Source organism: Ooceraea biroi, chromosome 11 (assembly GCF_003672135.1).
Source record: "Ooceraea biroi isolate clonal line C1 chromosome 11, Obir_v5.4, whole genome shotgun sequence".
NCBI lineage: Eukaryota > Metazoa > Arthropoda > Insecta > Hymenoptera > Formicidae > Ooceraea > Ooceraea biroi.
Genome location: NC_039516.1, coordinates 3,879,661 through 3,898,918, shown reverse-complemented (window position 1 = coordinate 3,898,918; position 19,258 = coordinate 3,879,661). Strand labels below are relative to the sequence as shown.

General features: G+C 44.6%; 2 protein-coding genes and 1 long non-coding RNA gene across 3 annotated transcripts in view; 1 reads left to right on the top strand and 2 right to left on the bottom strand.

Annotated features, from left to right (window-relative positions):
* LOC105282940 (lysine-specific histone demethylase 1A) overlaps window positions 1-17,337 on the bottom strand; it is a 106,541-nt gene extending 89,204 nt beyond the window's left edge. The window contains exons 1-10 of the mRNA XM_011345283.3: window positions 17,194-17,337; window positions 16,565-16,787; window positions 16,344-16,495; window positions 16,107-16,268; window positions 15,883-15,999; window positions 15,622-15,798; window positions 15,171-15,428; window positions 14,928-15,071; window positions 14,762-14,835; window positions 14,526-14,674 (exon numbers count right to left, since the gene is read on the bottom strand). Of these exons, the coding sequence (XP_011343585.1) occupies window positions 14,526-14,674; window positions 14,762-14,835; window positions 14,928-15,071; window positions 15,171-15,428; window positions 15,622-15,798; window positions 15,883-15,999; window positions 16,107-16,268; window positions 16,344-16,495; window positions 16,565-16,787; window positions 17,194-17,307 (1,570 nt within the window). The 5' untranslated portion in view covers window positions 17,308-17,337. The remainder of the gene's footprint in view (window positions 1-14,525; window positions 14,675-14,761; window positions 14,836-14,927; window positions 15,072-15,170; window positions 15,429-15,621; window positions 15,799-15,882; window positions 16,000-16,106; window positions 16,269-16,343; window positions 16,496-16,564; window positions 16,788-17,193) is intronic.
* A 232-nt stretch (window positions 17,338-17,569) lies between these two features.
* Window positions 17,570-18,383, top strand: LOC113562895. The gene is made up of 3 exons (XM_026973620.1): window positions 17,570-17,765; window positions 17,845-17,925; window positions 18,037-18,383. Exons 1-3 carry the CDS (start codon window positions 17,751-17,753, stop codon window positions 18,274-18,276), a joined length of 336 nt encoding a protein of 111 aa, XP_026829421.1. The 5' UTR covers window positions 17,570-17,750; the 3' UTR covers window positions 18,277-18,383.
* LOC113562896 lies at window positions 17,880-18,658 on the bottom strand. The gene is made up of 2 exons (XR_003407227.1): window positions 18,581-18,658; window positions 17,880-18,253 (listed from the first exon to the last, which is right to left on the bottom strand). It is a non-coding gene; the product is annotated as an uncharacterized LOC113562896 (long non-coding RNA).
* Window positions 18,659-19,258: the final 600 nt, after the last annotated feature.

Here is a 19,258-nt window from a genome sequence, read left to right as displayed (position 1 = left end):
ATTCGAATATTTCGTAAAACGACGAGCCGGCGTGGCGGTCGCCGTCGTCGTACTTCAAGCAGGGCCTGGTGCGCGGAACCTCCCACGCGGGTAGTTATCTCGGTGACTTAATACCAGGTAATGTGCTCTCCAGTTACATCTCAGACGGTCCCGGCTGGCCCTCGGCTCGGCTGGGTCGGCTTGCCCTCTCGTACCTATGTAGGTGCCCAACGCACCAAACTGGTGATCGGTGACCCGCGCGGGACGAAGAGCGGGACCGAGAATGGTGGCGGTGAGGGTGAAGCACGGGAGAAAGTCGAAGACGAGAGGCACGCAGAGAGGCAACCAGAGCGAGGAAAAGGGGGAAATTGAGAGACAAGATGGAAGTGGAGAGACGTTCGAGTCACTCGATATCTATTCCCGTAGACCTATGCGCCACGTCGAGGCAATCGGTACCACGTTTTCCCATGGGGAATTTATCAGCAACCTATTCGCCTCTATTCGCGCCTTCGGTTCTAAGCGTGCGCGCTCGATATCGCCGGTTACCGTGCACGACCATCCGATGGACGCGTCTGCTCAAGACAAACGTGGTTACGCGCCAAGAGAGTTTAACTCTCCGTTGATCGCACGCGCATCGGAAAGATACGGATTTCTCCGAGGGACCTGGTCCGATTCTCCGTTCGGGAAGATAAAAGAACCAAGACGTAAACGGAAAGACGTAAAGCGTTTGAAATTGGGAAATTCATACCATTCAACGTTCTTTGCAGACTCCAAATTTCTACTTTCTCGTTCGTCGGTTTAAGGAAATAGAGTTTCCGTTGTTCTGATCTACATCGACAACACGTAGTAACACACAACAGCAGTACAAAAATGTAATAACGCAGTTACCGAATCTCCGTGTTTGACAACGACAGACCGAGTTTCCGAGCGGCAGATGCATCATGATCGAGCCTCTCGAATGTTACCAAGAAAAGATCAAAACTTTATATCCCAGCCGAAAGTGAATGTTCGGCCGTCTTATTAACGGACAACTTTGTCCCGGGAATCGCGGGGTTCTATATCAGGATTCGGGATCTCGGCTAGTCCGTGAGATAGTAACACGGGCCGCGATATCCCACGGTAGATATACGTGTCGTCGATAGCACTATTGTCCACCGGTAACAAGATATATAGACGAGCGAAAAAATGGGGACGCTACTTAAAATTCTTGGTGGCCGGCTGCGGCGGAGAAAAATCTCGAGAATCCACTCCTTCCGAGGCTGGCGACTTGGAAAGAGCGGCGGCCGGGCTGTGCCCGCACGAGGCGAAGGATGATCAGAACGGAGTGGACCAGGAGGACGGTGGGGTCTGCGAGGGGATGAGAGAAACGATACAGGCCGCGCGAAGGAGAGACGGTAATTGAAGAATAAAAAACGAAGAACATGCCGAGGTGTTGAAGTTACCCGATCCTCATGACTGTAAACCTACGTAACGCCACAAAGCGATCTGGGATCTTTACTTTCGCCAACGGTTTATTATTGACGGGCTAATCGCACTTGGATCCCGTCCACGCTCGTTTGCAACGGGGAGAATATTGTCAAACGTCGTGCCTAATAAGAACCGGAACCCTACGAGACGAGCAGGAGCACTGCTCGAGCGCGCCCGAACTCGCGTTATTATCGCCACGAACAAACCTCGTAACGAACGCTCAAACCCATCGACGATAGGGTTTCACTCCAAATTAGTTGACTCGACCAAACGTAAAGACGGTAGAATATGCGATCTATATATTGGGTTGGCCAAAAAGTAATTGCGTTTTTTTTTTATATAAATAAAAGGCGAATTTTTCATGGGAAACAAAAACTTTATTAAACAATATATTGTCCATTTTGTTTGATTATCTTTTGCCATTTTTCAGGCAACTTCATGATTCCGCGCTCAAAAAAGTTCTTATCTTTTTCAGCAAAAAACAATTCCAAGAATGATTTGATATCCTCATCAGCAGTAAAAGTTTTACCATTCAAGGCGTTTTGCAAAGAACGAAACAAATGGTAATCTGATGGTGCCAGGTCTGGCGAATATGGTGGATGTGGTAACATCATGGTAACACATCCCATCCAAGCTGCAACAATTTTTGACGAGTGACCAAACTTGTACGTGGTCTAGCGTTATTATGGTGAAACACAACACCTTTGCGATTCACCAATTCTGGACGTTTCTGTTTGATGGCATCATTTAATTTATCCAGTTGACGACAGTATACGTCTGAATTAATGGTTTGATTCCTTGCAAGCAGCTCAAAATACACAATACCTTTAAAGTCCCACCAGACTGACAGCATAATCTTTCTTTGGTGAATATCTGCTTTTCAAGTGCTTTGAGCAGGTTCATCACGCTTGCTCCACGATTTTTTTCGTTTGACGTTGTTGTAGACGATCGATTTTTCGTCGCCTGTTATCATACGTTTCAAAAATCGATCATTTTCCTCACGTTTCAAAAGAGAATCGCAGATGTCAATACGCTTAGTGAGATGAATTTCTTTCAGCTCATGTGGTACCCAAATATCGAGCTTACTAATGTATCCAAGTCGTTTTAAATGGTTTTCAACACTCGATTTCGATATGTTAAGATTCTCAGCAATCTCTCGTGTCGTTAAACGCCGATTGGAATCGATCAGTGCCTTTAGTTTGTCATCATCAATTTCGATTGGCCTTCCTGAGCGTGGTGCATCTTTCACATTAAAATCTCCAGATCGAAATTTAGTAAACCAATTTTGACACTGCCGCAGTTTTAAAGCATCTTCGCCATATACATCACATAACTGTTTATGAGCTTGCACAGCGTTTTTCCCTTTTCGGAAGTAATAAAACAAAATATGAGGAAAATGTTCTTTTTGATTTTCCATTTTGAAATCGACGGCAAAGAAACAATTGTTAACGAAATCGTGTACTTTCTTTTTCTAAAACAAGCTTGAACCGTGAGTTGTTAACCTACATAATGAATTTGCGGTTTAGAACGAAGTTAGTTACATTTCAAGACATGTATGTCCATCTATTGGAAAAAAACGCAATTACTTTTTGGCCAACCCAATAGAACAAGTTGGAGAACGCGGCATGTTCCCCAATTTACTGGAGCTATTTAACGTCATTAAAAATCTATTAAAAATGCGATCTCGGACACTTAAGTAATCACGCATGAATGAACTCGAAAATTTTTTCCTTGCGTTCTCAGGGATTATTCGATCCTTCCGCGACTTTCACTTCTATGTTCTCTATATCGCTCGGGATTTTTCTCCCGGGAGCGCTGTTCATTGCTCGGTTGGTTTCCCATAAAGACATCCGTTCCAACTATTTATTTGATCCTGTTTCGAAGGTGTCTAAAGCTCGTGAGATATTCTAATGCCGATCGTTTGAGTTTTAAAGACTATCAAGTTACCGCGAGAGAATCCAACGCGCGTAACCTACCGAAATCCAAGTTTCCCGAGCTCACCCTTAGAATTTATCGCTAACGATCGGCAGCGATGTACCGAACGACGCGCTCGCACTTTCATTGCCGGAGAACATCAGGCAAAGGATCGCACCTAATAATAATCGCATCGTACGAGCCAGGAAGCGACACGGTGCGCGCTTTGCCACGGCACGACCGCGCCGTGCGGCGAGCAGTTAGCCTATCGACAGATAGAGTTTCACTTTGAATGGGTACTCCCGCAGGAGGAGGATCGTTAACATTATTCTTAACGGTACGTCCGTCGTCACGAGCTGCACAAATGATAATTGATAGAGGAGGACAACGAACGGGATACTTTGTAAATTTTACGGCGTGCCTTCGCATCGCTAAAACGCCATCGACTCCCTGTGTCGGCGACATAAATGCAGATACGGTACCACGGCTACCATAGCTGATACAAAGCCGGACAAAGTCGTTTCAATTCCACTTCATGTAATATCGCGTGGGATTCGTGATGCAATTCATCGCAGGAAGCATTTCTGCAAAGCAGGGATCGCGCAAAGTAGCGAAGTGAGAATGAATGCACTGAAGTCCTCAAACGTAACCAGTTGAAATCGATGCAATGCTTTGATCACTAATTGCAAACATATCGTCATCGCTCATCGACTCTCGGCGTGAAAACATAAACTGGAAATAGACATAAACAAGAACGTTGAAAATTGAAAATACGATCCTGCAATTATTTTGTCATTTCCAGGGACATGTATAATCAAATTAAATCGACTTGCCTTTCACGGAGATCTCTCATATTACATACAATATAAATTATTTATTGCTTCAGGAGAAGAATACAAGCCGTAACCAGAACTGTGAAAGGATTTAAGTAATGATGACTATCTTCGAATAATAATACCGCTAACAATAAGCAAACAAGATTGAACGTACCCGAACTAATGTGCGAGTGAAATATACAACCAGACGATTTTTCCAGGCCATCATTGCTAGTTACAGTTAGAACCATATCTAGACCATCACTTAAGTTGCCATTACCTTCGGTTCGATACGTGTGCGTGCCTCCTCCACATTCTAAAACTCAACTATCTCGAAATCCGGCTTACCTGTACACTCAACATATGCCTTCTCTCCTGCCTGCTCGGCATTCTAAAACGCGCCTATCTCGAAATCCCAGCCTGCCTGTAAAACGAAGCACGACGAGCGACAACTGTCCGGAATTCCGTGCATCGCGCGCTCCCGGTTTATGGCCTTCTCGAAGCCACTGTACTTCAAATCCATCACCGAGATAAAGATCGGTTTTTCAGCGGATAATGTTTCACGTTCGGGAGATACCACGGCCTGGATCGTTAATTACCGCCGACGATATACGTCCGAAACTTTTCTATCACCGGTTTAATGACCATCGGACGGGTGGAAGGCAAAACTTTACGACGGGTCCAGGGTGGCAGATTGGAGGCGTCTGGTAACCAGGTGGCGATTTGGAAAGACCGATCCAGTCCACGCCATCTGCTAAATCGTCGCCAGCTAGCGGACCTATAATTTTCGCCTCAGACTCGCGTCTTATACGAGCCGATTTCGTCTCGCAGGTAGGAGAAGATAAGCCTTACCATGTTTATAGCATAGCGACACTAGGGTAATAGGAATAGTAGCAGTTTCTTTTGTTCTCAGAATACTCTTCCAAAAATAAAAGAACGACAGAGGTAAAAGAGAAAGAACCGGACATAAAGATCGAATAACGATCGCGATTATTTAATTGGAGAACCCGATAAAAGTTCTGACACGTATTCACACATTCCAAATGTCAGAACAAATTAAAATACGTTAAAACAGCATCGAGGTAATTATAAGATATCATCACGTCCAACGTTTGCAATAAAATTATTTCTGATGTAATAAGTATTTAATGAAAATGTGTCCCATTAATTTTGCGAAAATCTGATTGCAGGTGATATTTTATCTTGACCCAGCAATCGGAATATTTGTCTTCGTTAGCGCTTAAGTACGAATCGCGTTTCATGATCGGATGCCATAATGATCGGGTAAGATCGGATTTTATTGCTGACGAGGTGGGCATTACGAAACGGCGCCCGACGAAGGGAATTATTTCTGCCGAGAGCGTGGAGAACGGTACGTTACCCATCGAAAAGGCGAAATTGCACTGATACCGAGAGATTTCTTTTTACCTCGTAAACGCGTCGCGCGGAACATGCTGAAAGGCTGCATAATCGTCGTATGGCGTGTGGCCGAGCATTAACATATAATGGTCACCGTCATTCTTCTCTCCGTCGCGTAGGACCCCGTTTAATCATTCTCGGTCATCCCGTCACGTAATCTCCTTTTCGAGCGATTGTCGAGAAAGATTGCGGGACATTAATTTGAAAAATGCATCATCGTTGGCGGGGGCAGTACATAAGCTTATTATCCGAAAACACGAAGCTGGCCCGTCATTCGGATCGTATCACTACCGATAGATAGATCCATGAGGCAAGATAGGGTATACCCTATAGCTAAACATCTGAAGCAGCGTTTGCCTTCTAATCAATAATTCTAACACAAACGTGTATTTGTGTGACAAGTTACGTGTGCTCTTTCACGGTCCAAAGTTTTCAGTTTGTCAAAATAATGGTGTTTCTTTTATCATTATTTTATCGTTCATGACTGCGCGCCAATATGAGTGATCTCAGATAAATCCATCGCTAATCCGCTATACGCTATTGCCGCCAATGGCAATTCAACTTAAACACGCAATTCTCGACTTTGGACGAAATTGAGTTGAAACAGCAAGCGGAACGGCTGCACCGACGGGAAACTACTAATTCGCATAGACTTAACCGATACGCGTATGCGAGTTCTGGGATGTTAAATCGTCTTTATCGTTGAACTCTCGAACACGTTAGCCTATTGGCGCGGTAAATCGGCGCGATGTAGTCAATGTAGCGTTATTATCAGAAAATTGATCATAATTGGGACTCGAAAGTTAACGTTTCCTATGCCTCGTATGTGTACCTTCAGTCATTACATAAAAGATTAATTAAATTTTCACGCAGCGATTTACATTACATCACTGATTAACAATTTCGTTTACAGATCCTCAAATAATAATAGTTTCGCTAGGTATCAGGGAGGAACAATTAAAAAATCTTTAATAAATAAATAAATTCTTAAATAAATAAATTCCACAGAGAGAATTCTTTCAATGCAAAGATCAACCGTCCATTCGATACCCGTTATTATTATACCAGTTCTCGCGCGTCGACGGTTTATATTGGATAATCGATCGTTCAGATAATAATAGTCATAGCGGAAAACGAAACTCAGCTAATAATAATCCAGAGTGAGCCCGTGCGACGCCAATTTGAATAACGATCGGGAATTAGAGACGTGACGGCCGCGATACATCCAGGCGGCCCGCAATCAAGGGTTAACAAGCCGACGCGCGTTTCTGTGAAAATCGAATTTGAGATGAATAATTTACACGTAACCCGGGATATCGCACGCGTACATCGCGCCTCCAAGATCTCGCGCATAAATATTCCCGCTGGCATACGTGCGAGCGAGCGGGCGGGCGAGCGGGTATAACCGATGACAGATTGGCGAGGCGGGTTATACAAAGCGCGAAGGGAAATAATTCGTCGTCCCGACAACTTCATGACCCTTAAGTTACTTTCTACGACGTTGCAGTACATCTATCCGGGACTTAACGCTCCTGCGTCAAGGAAATCCACTATTCCCGCCTGCGGGAAACGGCGATGCCGCGCGTGGAACGTCCGTTCTGTCGTTATACTCGCGCCACGCGCGTACGCTCGTACTGCGCGCATAGCTTTGTTATCTCCGCGAGCGCATCCGCTGTTCACCACCTCGTGCACCTCGTAGCGAGTACGGGCTCGCGCAAAAACCGATTAACCCCGCGTCTCGCTAAATAAACGTAAGTGAAAACTCAATCTAGCCGTGGTGAAAAACGGACGGATCCCTCGGCGACGCGGCGTCAAAAATCGCGCGCGCAATGCGCGGCCCGCGGCGATTTGTCACCCCCTCTGTTACGCTAATCGCGTTTTATCATTTCGTGCCTATCTTTTGCACCGTCTAGATGCGCTGCCGAGACGCGGGTGGTAATAAATCTCGCGATCCTTATTAAGATTACGCTGTTTGCGCAAATATCGCGCGACGCTATTCGCGTTGCGTGTAAGTGTCAAAATTGCGCGAGCGATATTACCGCACAAGGTACGACAGCTCGCTAATAAAACTACCTTTTACCGTGTTTCAGACCTTTGCGTGGATAATTGTGTTTTTTAACGCTCCAACTCCACGCTTAAACGATACGTGAGCTAAGTTCGAGGCGATCTTATCGTAACCCCGAGAGAATGTGCAACTTCGAAATATGCATCCATTGTATTTGAAAATTGGTATTGTTAGAATCGAAATAATAGAGAGTGAAAAGGAACTTTCATAATGCTTACGGTACATCGACAGGCATCCGCCTCGCCCCGCTACTTTTATTAGATCGCTCTGTCGAGCATCGATGATAATTCCCTAAGAACGGCGCGGCATTTTTCCGGCTTCTCATCAAACGTTTATCATAGCATTTACCCGGCGGCTTGAATATCCGTTCGCGGATGTATAATTTTGCATCCCAAATCAACAATTAGCTGGCTTAGGGAGTGCTTTACGATATCATCCGATCCGCCGTGGTCTCCAGAGAGGCCCCGGCCTATCTACCAACGGCCCTACCGTGATGCATCGCCTCATAGACGACGTAATTACAATCTAACTAGAAGCCTGAATATTTCACGTGGACGGATGTACAATGTTGCATCGGAAATCGGCGAGCGATTAACGATAAGCCCGAACCGGTATTTCTCCGATTCGAGAGCGCGTCACCTCGCATTTAGCCTGTCGAAGCCGCCCGTAACGAACTGGAAGCATTAATATAATATGAACGTGGATATAGATGCATCTAGAACGGCAATAAGAATCGGCTGACATCGGCGGAATGCACGCTGAGATTTCACTATCGTGCTACTACTCCTATTACCACACATTGGTGATCAATCGCGTCGCTGCAATTAGTCACCGTCGCGTTTTCAACGCTCGCCGAGCAGACGGCGCGTGTACAGAAGCGATATGCAAATAAAGCTGAAATGAAGGATCACGTACTACGTGCCGCGGTAGGCCGAGTCGGGGAAAAATCCTGCTTTGATCAATCAGAAATAACGTAGCAGCCGATGGCGGTGTACGTTATTTCGAGGATGACTTGATGGACCGCCGACGTTAGTCGTCGACATAGTTCTCCGGTAATCGCTCTATTAACGGCGTCCGTGGCTGAATATATTCGGAGCCGGTTCTTTGAGCGCCGGACGGCGGGGAGTTATCAATTTTACACGCGAGCAAACGAGAGAGAAAAAGAGAGAGAGAGAGAGAGCAAAAAATAATCGTCCTGGTCTCCATATCAGCGACGCTTCGGGAGCGATCGCGATAGAGGTCCGGTCGACGGACGTTACCGTGAGCACATCTCGGGAGTCGACAGCTGTTACGTGTATAAGTCGGCGCTGATCTAATGCCGATATGCGCCAGTGGACCATTTGTCTCCAGGAGCGGAGGGCCCGGCGCTAAACAGTCGTTACGTCGACGCTTCCTCACAGGCGGCCAGTGGTCGTCGGTGGACGATAGACGATAGAGGGAGAGAGAAAGAGAAATCACGTGGATCATGCGGCGGACTGTACCCCAGATAGACTATATCGACAAGGTACCCTACCGCGTTGCCGACACGAGGGGGGCACTGTAAATGGTAAAGACACCGGCGTGGAGGTAGAGCCGGCTCGTGGATGTATGCACGTACACCGTGTGCACGGATAGGGCCGAAAGTGGTCATGGGAAAAGGTATCGGTGCGTTAAGGCCAAGACTGGATTCCGCGGGGCGAGGCCGGCTCGTTGGCGGGTAGGAGCGTACAAGGTCTTCGATACCTCGTAAATTACCGCTCGGGGCCTCCCCCTCCCGCCCCGAGTCGCCGTCCAGTTCTCGGCTCATGGTTAATGTTAAGCTGCCTACGTTTTCGTCCCGCCGAGGAAAGACCCCGGGACGGTTCCCTCTTCCTCCTCGATCTCTCACTTCGTGACCGTTTCACGAGACTCTATGAGAACACCGCTATGCGTCGGGTTTGCGACAAGGAGATAAGTTTTGGACGTCACTGTTGGATCCGGAATTGATGGGACGACGAGGCGCACGCCGTTTTAACACTCTCGCGAACGCGTCTGTAGATCCAGGCACCTTTTTTTGCAGACTTTGTATCGGGGCAATGGACCTGAAGTCGTTTTTCTCGTGTGCACAGGTGAGTTGGCTGATTATTTTATTAGCGCAAGTTCATTCCTACGATGCTCGCAATTTTTTCTTTTCAAGCAAAAAGATTGACTAGATCTAACGTGCACATCAATGATGGACCGAGAAAGCTAACTGAGAAAATGATGTCTAACACCGGTGTTTCTCGCAGAGGCATGATTACCTCGTTCCCTTCAACATTGTCGAAAAACATAATCCAGAGAAGCTTCGTTCCTGTCGTGTGCATATATGTATCCTGGCAATGTTAGCGGGTGCAACTGCGGGACATCGCAACTTCGCTACTATCACCAAGCCGCATTTCGCAACCTCGAGTGGCTGGAACTTTTGCCGATGTCGGACAAATCCGATCCGATTGGAATGTCAAGAAGCCCCGCGTCGAGAGTTTAGCATCGCAATACCACCGCTCTAGAGCGCGTTCGCGAAAAGAAAGAAAGAGGGAAAAAGAAAGATGTTCGTAACGCCGCGAACCGACCCAGGGCGAATATTTAAAGGGAGAAGGGGATGCATATTCAAGATCGTAACGATGCAATTTCGATGGCGCATACATAATGAGAGCCTCGAGAGCGGCGCGCCGCTCTTGCCCGGTTAATATCAACCTCTCTGCACAATGGTCCTATCACGAGGAGACTCGGAAGAAATTTCGACGTAACCGATGGCGGTGCATTGTCATACCTCGAGCTCCGCTCAACAAAGACCGCTTGTGCAGCGTTGCGCTGCCGCGCTGCGCCGGGGGGCAACGGACGAAAGTGCGGGATATTGACGTCGAAAAAGGAAGAACAACGACATAATCTCGAATCATCATGCGAGATGAGTATCCGGCCGCGGCGGGCCGGCCCGAGAAGCGTGATTTTACCTACTCGTTAATCGGCGAGCGTTCCTCGTTTCCGGTAAGGTCCTCCGCGGTCCGTTCGCGTTTCGGCCGGGTTGACGCTAAATTGTCCACGCGGCCGGCAACGTGATTCCATCTGCGAGATACATAATCATCACCGGAAACAATAACGTTGCGCGACGATGCGTCCAAAGTTACTGAAAGACAAGGCTCGATTTACGGAAAAGATGTTATCGCGTTTCTGTTAACGCGAGTGTACTGTGATAAAGATTATGTTTAATTCTTCTGGTTCGACGATACACGCTGAAATGTATCGTATAGTTGATTTCTGTTCGATATTTGTATATTTGATTACTTTTTAAATGTATGCCTGATCATATAAAATTTCTTTTTAAAATGAATAAATTGATGCTACTGTATCTCAACTTCTCGCGTTATAATTCTCCCCTTTCTTCCTTTTTTCCTCTTTACTTTCTCACTTTGTTGCTTTGCCTTTTTTCCTTTCTTCCGTCCGTTCTTATCGCGGAGTGCCACAAAATCGCCTCGAGTTCCGATAACAGCATATCGAGTTATCCTCGCGTCAATTAGCGCAATCGCGCTCCGCGGGGAATTTCGGGATCTCCTCAGCGGGTCCGGTTCGCGCCTCCAGGTAACGTCATCGCCGTATTACGACTAAATAATCTCTTTTATCGTGTCCCGATCCCGATTAATTTAAAAATACGTGCGCGTTAACGACGCGTACGGTATATCGCGAGCAACGGGCACGTATTACGCGCGCGAGGAGGAAGAGAGGACGAGAGGGAACGGTCAGCTCGCGGGATCCTGCGAAGGACATCCGCGTGCTGGGTCCCCACGCGCGGATGTTACCACGTTGCGGTCGTAACCCCTTGGTCCCCCCTCGTCCACCCGTAACATCGTCGACGGTGGAGGAAGACGCGGACCGGGGAACGTGGCCGTGGCCGCGCGTGAAGTCAGCTTTACGACAATATAATTTTGGTAGCGACACACGGACAGCGTGGAATGCGACGATCGGAGTCAACGAACGGCGTATAGAAATCTTCGATACATCGTAAATGGCCCCCATCCTCCCGGACCCCGGGCCCTCCGCTGCGCCCCTGTCCGTACACGGTTCTCCTCGCGGTGAGAAGTTATACACAGGGTGTTTCGCAAAGACCGCAGCTTTGTAAAACTTCACGAGGATACTCTTCCAAGGCAAATTCACCGTGGGACTTTTACGCTGGGAGGATCTCGAGTGCCGAAAAAAACGTGGAATTATTTGCCAAAGGTAGAGAGTGAGAATTGGGAAACTGCCGTGCAGCGAACCCCCTTTTAAGGATATAAACAGCCGATCTCGAGCAAATCTCTTGCAGAACTTTAATTTGAATCTTGTTTCTTGTTTTGAAACCGCGATGTACCAGGTGATAACTTGATTGAGGGACCGTGTTCGCGTTTGTGGAACAAGCTTCGGAAACTCGGCGCAAATTCCACAAACACCCTGTGCATAGTTACATGTACGATGTCGAGTACGAGCCTACGTCTCGTTTGGACGAAAAATTTGCAGACCCGAAAACACCGACGATGCAGTCGGCCAGTCTCGTCTCTGGCGAACAAAGCTCGGTAACTCTGTTATATGGCTGATCGAAGCGAACGGAGGTCGAGGTGACCGTGATGGCCGCGTCTTCGAGATACATCCATAAATTTCGGCATCGAATATTCCCCGGGAATAGCTTCGACTGCATAGGTCGGATCAATAACCACATAAAGTGCGGGAAGAAAGAGCGCAACGGCACGTCTCGCAGTATTCGGTCTCAGAGCGCGAACGTGTGTTGACTGCAAAGAAGTCTTACGAGTCGGAGCTCAAATGGAGCTTGTCACGTCCCTGTGTTTTCCCTTGAACGAGAGCAACGCGTGAAACTACCTTACGCACTTCTCGTTTAATTTCGTGCCATGTACAGAGAGATAGCAAAACGTATAAAATTATCGCTGAATAGTTCTACAACTGAAAACACGGTGCAAGGTTGCTCTTGCTTATTGTTAGATAACGTACCGAAACGATAGCGCGGTGCAACGCCCGTTGCCGAAGCGAAAAAGGGCTAAACGAGAGAAATGTAAAATAATAAAATATTCTTTTACTTTCAGTGCGTTTCCCGATAAAATCGCGACCAACCTGTCGGCGGGCCTCGTTTGAAACCGAGAAGGAACTGATGGTCCGTAAAGAGCGCACCGCGGACGGTCCACCCCGATTACATCGGCCGAGTCGAACTCGGAGCCCCGCAGTAGGGCTGCTTCAGCAAGGAGAGAAAAAGGGAGAGAAAGAGCAAACCTATTGTGCTTAATTCAGCGTTAAATTGTTTACATCTCATTAAATCGCGGGGCACGACGGCGGTGAGACTCGCTGCAGCGAGACCATCATGATCATCGATGCACGTCAGTCACGGGGCCCCCGTACATCGGCTCTTCCCACTGTCCTCTTCGATTTCGAATTGACCGCTATCGACCGCACCCTCGCTTTCCCCGCGTGGCCGAAACGAGAGCGTTTCCCCATTACTGCGCCCATCTCCTGTTTCAGGCCGAGCCGCATCCGCTTATTTGCCGAGATTCCGCACTCGATCCGACCCAAAACCGACCTCTCGTCCGTGCCCCGTCTCACGTCCACGGAACCGGACTTCGGACCGGTGTGCTCGAGGCAGCTTCCCGGTCGCACGACCGACTCAGCGTTCTCGAGATTGCAATGCGGCGTGGCACACGCAACAGTTAAGCCGCATTACAGCGACGAGCGATATCGGCTAGTTTCGATTGCGCATCGAGTACCGCAAAGGCCGTTAAGGAGATAATCGGATTTCCATCGTGAATATTACGTTAATGTTCTTAGCACTCTTTATGATGGACGCGATTAGTAAATGATACAAAATACTTTATGTAAGACGACGTATAAGGGCATATGTTAACTTCAGTTAAAAAATAGTGTAGTTATTCATGAAAATTTTAGAGGAAAAAAAATATTCTCCTCTCATGCAAGAGTTGTTTATATAACGCGTCTGTGCAATCGGTAGAGTATTTGTACCAAAAGATATAAAAGTATTAGTTTCACATATCGATTAAAATATTTGTTGAAAAATGCATGTATCAAATTCTGATTTTAACGCTGTTTTACGTATATTTTGCGAAACAAGATCAAATGTGATAAAATGTAATTAGAACGTGTACACATACTACATACATATTGTAATAAACATATCTCGTAAAATTAAAAATACTCGGCAGCAGCTAACTCGCCAACGTAAAGTAAAAAAATACTCGTTTATCGGCGATCGTAAAATATTTTTTTAACATCGCCGCTTTTCTGTCGCCGCTTTAGTAAGCTGGCAAGGCTTTACGGGCTATGATCATAGTATAATTTCACATAATGAGAGCTCTGGTACTTGATCGGTCGGGGGGATACGGCGACTATCTACACGGAATCTCATGCTATCGGCTTTCAATAAGGTTGATAAAGTCAACTATAGGGAGACGCGAGGGGCGAGAGTATCAAACGCCTATAAGGGAGACGCAACTCGCGAATAATTCACTCATTATCTGCATCATCTCCTCTCTGCTTCAGCAATTTCCAAGGAACATCGTGTCTCAGCAAACACGGGTATACCGCGAACCCGGCCGCGCAAAAATCGTACACGTATGCGATTCATGCAATAGTTAAATGCTACGCAAATAATTCGTAATTAACGTATCAATGATTTTCTTTATAATTCGAAAAACAAAAATAGTTCGTACACGGACATTTCGCACACACGTTTAATCTCTCCGTGCGTAAGTTGCTTAAAATTACGTATGGCACAAGCGAATAATATATTCGCACGCATTTCTGTCTCGCAAATTTTTCAACTATCATAATTTCGAACACTAAAATGCTCGATTTATATTAGACAATCAAAGCGTACTCACCCGTCAGATGACTTCCAGTAAACTCGAAATCGTCGTCCTGATCCCAGTGCTTCAAGCTCAGGTTTGATAGGGACGTTGCGTTGGCAAACTCCAAGTTCGCGAAATGCCAGTCTAGTATCTGCCGATCTTTGGAAGACAGATAAACGTCACTGCAATCAACGATAAAAGATTCGTGTCAGAAATAAGAAAAGTTTGTAGAGACGTTCGTGATCTAAAAATATAATAAATTTATTTACCTGGGTGGAGATGCTTCCAATTCTTGTAACTTCGCTTCGATTTCTTTCTGCTGATCTGACAACTGGTCCCATTCCTGGAACATAAAATAAAATCGATGCATTAAATATTTAACCTCCGTTTAACTTCGCCACAATGATACATTTTTTAATGATAAAAATCACGTACCTTGCAAGCGTTGTGCAGATCACGCATTTTAGATCGCAGCACAAACTCTTGCGTTATATCCCGAGTTTGTAACTTGCTCTCCGTCTTGCTCATTTCTTTGTACTGTTTATTCAATTCTACCAATCGATCCATGATAGAACTCATCTGCAATGTAAATTGGCCATTTAGTCGATCATTATAATTCAGTTTTTTCTCTAGGCTAATAACATATCTGTCGAAAAGATAATGATGGATTGCACATACTCTGTGCTGATTAGTAATTAATCGCCCCTGCAGCGACAGCACGGAACGCAGGTGCGCCACTTGACGCTGCTTTACACCTTGTTCTTGCAAACGTATCACCCACTCCAGCGCTTGACCCAAGGATACTGGCCGCGTATTACCGGTCTGTCCAGATCCGCTGTTTACGTAATTGAAATCCAATTGATGCGAGAGATAAGAAGTTGCTTCGAGTAATCTATTAAATTCTCTCTCGACCATCTCGTCCTTATCTTTTGGGACCTGTAAGAGATTAATATATACTGAATTCGCGCTTTACGATGTATGGATTAATGCGTAAAATAACAAGATCGATATAATTTTTATCTTTATCGAGATAAAAATTATATCGCTTTATATCGCAATATTATCGACGCCATAACTTTGGGCAACAATTTCTATTTTAATATGTTAATAATAAAAATTGTAAACGTACGGTTTGACCGTCGCTTTCGTACAACGGACACTTCTGTCGTATCTTATGGAGTTCCATATTGATCTGTTTACTGAGGGTCGTAACGGGATTTCCGCCTAAACCTGTTACCACCATAGCGCCTAAATCCGCGATATAGTTTGATTTACGAAATGTGGCGATTCGCCCACCAACGCGATCCTGAAAATGCAGATTAACGGGACTTTTAGTAAAAACGAATTCTTATGGATTAAAATATTTAGATTGTCAAAAATTCTAGCTTACCCTAGCCTCTAATACGATTACTTCCAAGCCAAACTGTTGCATTTGCTGAGCCGCCGCCAATCCAGCAATACCAGCTCCTATCACTATGACTTTACCTACTTTTTTAGTTGGTAAGGGCTGCAACAGATATAGATTGCTTATTTTTCTGATAACAAACGTAAGTCTGTAAATTAATTTGAATAACCTATGTTACCATTTTACACGTCTAGCATTTATTACGTTACCTTAAGACGTTTAAAGACTCCGAAATTTATGAAACCGTGACGCTCCAAAAAGGCATGAATCCTGCGAGTGAGCACTGTGTCACTATTGTAGGGTGGCTCAATTTGCGGGAATGCATTTTCGATGATCAGCTGTTGCTTTGGATTTTCCAACCACATTTGCAGCTAAAAATTTCATCACTTAGATTAAAAGGGAAACAAAACAGCAATCGCGCAAATTTATAGATCACAGGCACTCACAAGTCTATTCCTAATGTGCAGAAATACTTTTTGCGTTTGCGGTGGCCCACTGGAGATGTCAGGGAAACATGCTGCTTCGGTGGATGTCAGTTTGTCGAACGGCAGACGACTTTGAAACGCCGCACCCTCTAATCCATTCAACAATTCCTTCACTAAATGCAAACGCAATATTAATATTTCTGTTAACGTTAATGAATTTGGACGATCACTTGACGCAATACCATGTGGATCTTCGTGATCGCTATCTTGCTCATCTTCCTCCTTGACTTCAGCCTTAGAAACAGATGGCACTGAAGTAGGCACCGTAGATTCAGGTTCCTTCTTCATCTCAGTGAGAACTTTCTTCTCCGGTGTTACAAGACCAGTTTTGGATTTCTCTGATGTGTCCGAGGCGTTCTCATCCTCTAACTGATTATATTTTTCCTCCATTTCTCTGTACTCCACCTACAAATTAAATATACTTCTTTATATAAAGTATAAACTGATTATACATTTAATTAAAGAATAGAAACTTCACGTAAATGACAAAAAAACTTTTAAAGCGAGAAAACTAAGGCAATTACATAGTAGATTGACAAGTATCACGTCACACATCGCTGCGTATGTACACAATCAAAATATAGCCTCGCTTTATCCCGTACGACGAAAGAATCGAAAAGGAAACGAAACCTCTGCGTATAACTGTACCGTAAATGCCGTACAGAGTATTCGTTTGTTCCATTTATTATTATATTATTAAAGGATAAAATGTAAAAGAAACAGCATCACAACTTGAGCGTTACACATGACACTTGGTGCATAATCACACAGATGTTATCTTAGCAACGTAGAAGAAACTGCGAGTGCCTACCTTCGCCCTTTTTCTGCGACTCATATCGTTTAATTTATTTAATCTGTAAAGAGCAATCGATGAAGAACAAAACGAGCAGGTTTGTTTTGATGCTTGAAACAGCCGGCACAACATAAACGCAAGATCGGCAGCCACGAATAATGCGGAAGATATTCTCGTAACGAGGCTTACCCGAGTGCCCTCTGGAACCGATGCGTTTAACTAGAGAACCTCAAGTAAAGGTGTTTTTTCATGCAGCGAATTTTTCGCTGCGAATGATTTTTAGCGAGTAGCGAATAATTCGCCGCGAAGTGGCGAATAATTCGCCACGAATAGTTTGTGAGCGTCACATCTGTATGGTTGCCAATAGAGTCCTAAATAATCAGAGAAGCGCAATCGTTATCCCTTCCATGCTTCCCATGGTCGCCATGTTGGGCCCGCAGCTGTCCATATGTACACAAACGCAGCTTGTCTATTTCGTGTAAGTAGGTTATGCAGAAACGTTGTAATTTTAATTCTGAACTTGTAGCAACGTTAAAGAGAAGTTAAAGTTTCGGAATATCACATTAAATTGAAAAATGGAGATCAATTTGGTAAGTAACATCGATATTTCGTTAAAACGTTAAAGAAAATTAAGTTATTATCATAATATGATAGTTATTCATTGTCTAGGAGCTGGCTCTTTTTGATAAAGGGGAACAACAATATAATAAGGCTCATAATATATCTATTCACGAATCAAATTCTACAAAGGTCAGTATTAATATAATGTATCCACAATTATAAAAAGTCAACTTAATAATATAATAATAATTTAATTTAATTATAATGGTTTCGCGTCGTTTGTTATAAATTATGTTGTAGATTTATTCTATTCAGGAAAGACATTCAATCCCTTCTATACTGGTTCCCAAAGTAAAATGTTGTACAATTGATGAACTGATATTACAGTGTAACAAAGCATCACAAGTTATTCAAGACTTAACAGTTGAGCGTAATTTAGGTTTGCAGCAGTTGCGTAAGATGTTCAGTAAGATTGTCCAAATGGAGAAGGCATTGCGAAGATTACAGCCTACTGTCACTAAAAGGAATTCCAATAAGTAACAAAGAAAATGTTGACAAATCTAATTATTGTGTCACTGTTTAGATATATTTAGGATAACTTTTATAATAATATATTTTATATCATAGTTGTAATATTTTCTTTAAAATAAATGACAATCGTACATAATTTGTTTAGTACTATTTTATTTATATCAGTCTTGTTACAACATAAATATTTATTCTTATCATAATATAAATACATAATATATATTAGTCTTGTCAAAAACAATTGCACATATTAAGGATATCTAAAATGTATTTTGTTGGAAAAAAAACATTATAACTATAATTTTTGTTCACTTACGGTACGCCGGTTGCGGTTAGTTTCCCAACAGAATGTATTACGGGCTCAACATGGCGGTTAACCAATCAGCAAGTGAGACGCCGATTGCGCTTCTCTGATTATTTAGGACTCTAGTTGCCAATAGTAAGAAAATATGGTAATTGTGAAGGAGAGCTCCTTCCTCTCCGATTTCCTTCAAACTTGGTAGAAATGTATATTTTGGTCCTAAAACACGATTGAGAGAAGGAAAATCGTCGCTCTCAAGTAGAACCAAAGTTACAGCTTACTGAAAAATGACAGTTTCGGGGTTAGGAAATCTGACATACCGACGGTGTACAGGGACAGTGCAGAGCGACCGGACATGCGTAGATTTCTGCGTTCCACTTGGCGCTCGCAACGACCGCAACGTCATTCTGTCTTTGGCTGTGTTCGGGAAGCTCACTATCAGCGCTAAAACTCTATAGTCATGTCACGTATACTATAGATTTTCAGCGCTACATAGCGCTAATAGCGTCTCCCCGAACACAGCTTTTATTCAATGTTCAGTGAGCATTGTGAGCAATGAAGACCGAATGACGTTGCGGTCGTTGCGAGCGCCAAGTGGAACGCAGCTTTTAAAATGGCATATTCAGTTGAACAACTAAATAATAATCCTTGGCTTGCGGTTCAAGATGTTGTTGGTAATGCAAATACATGGCC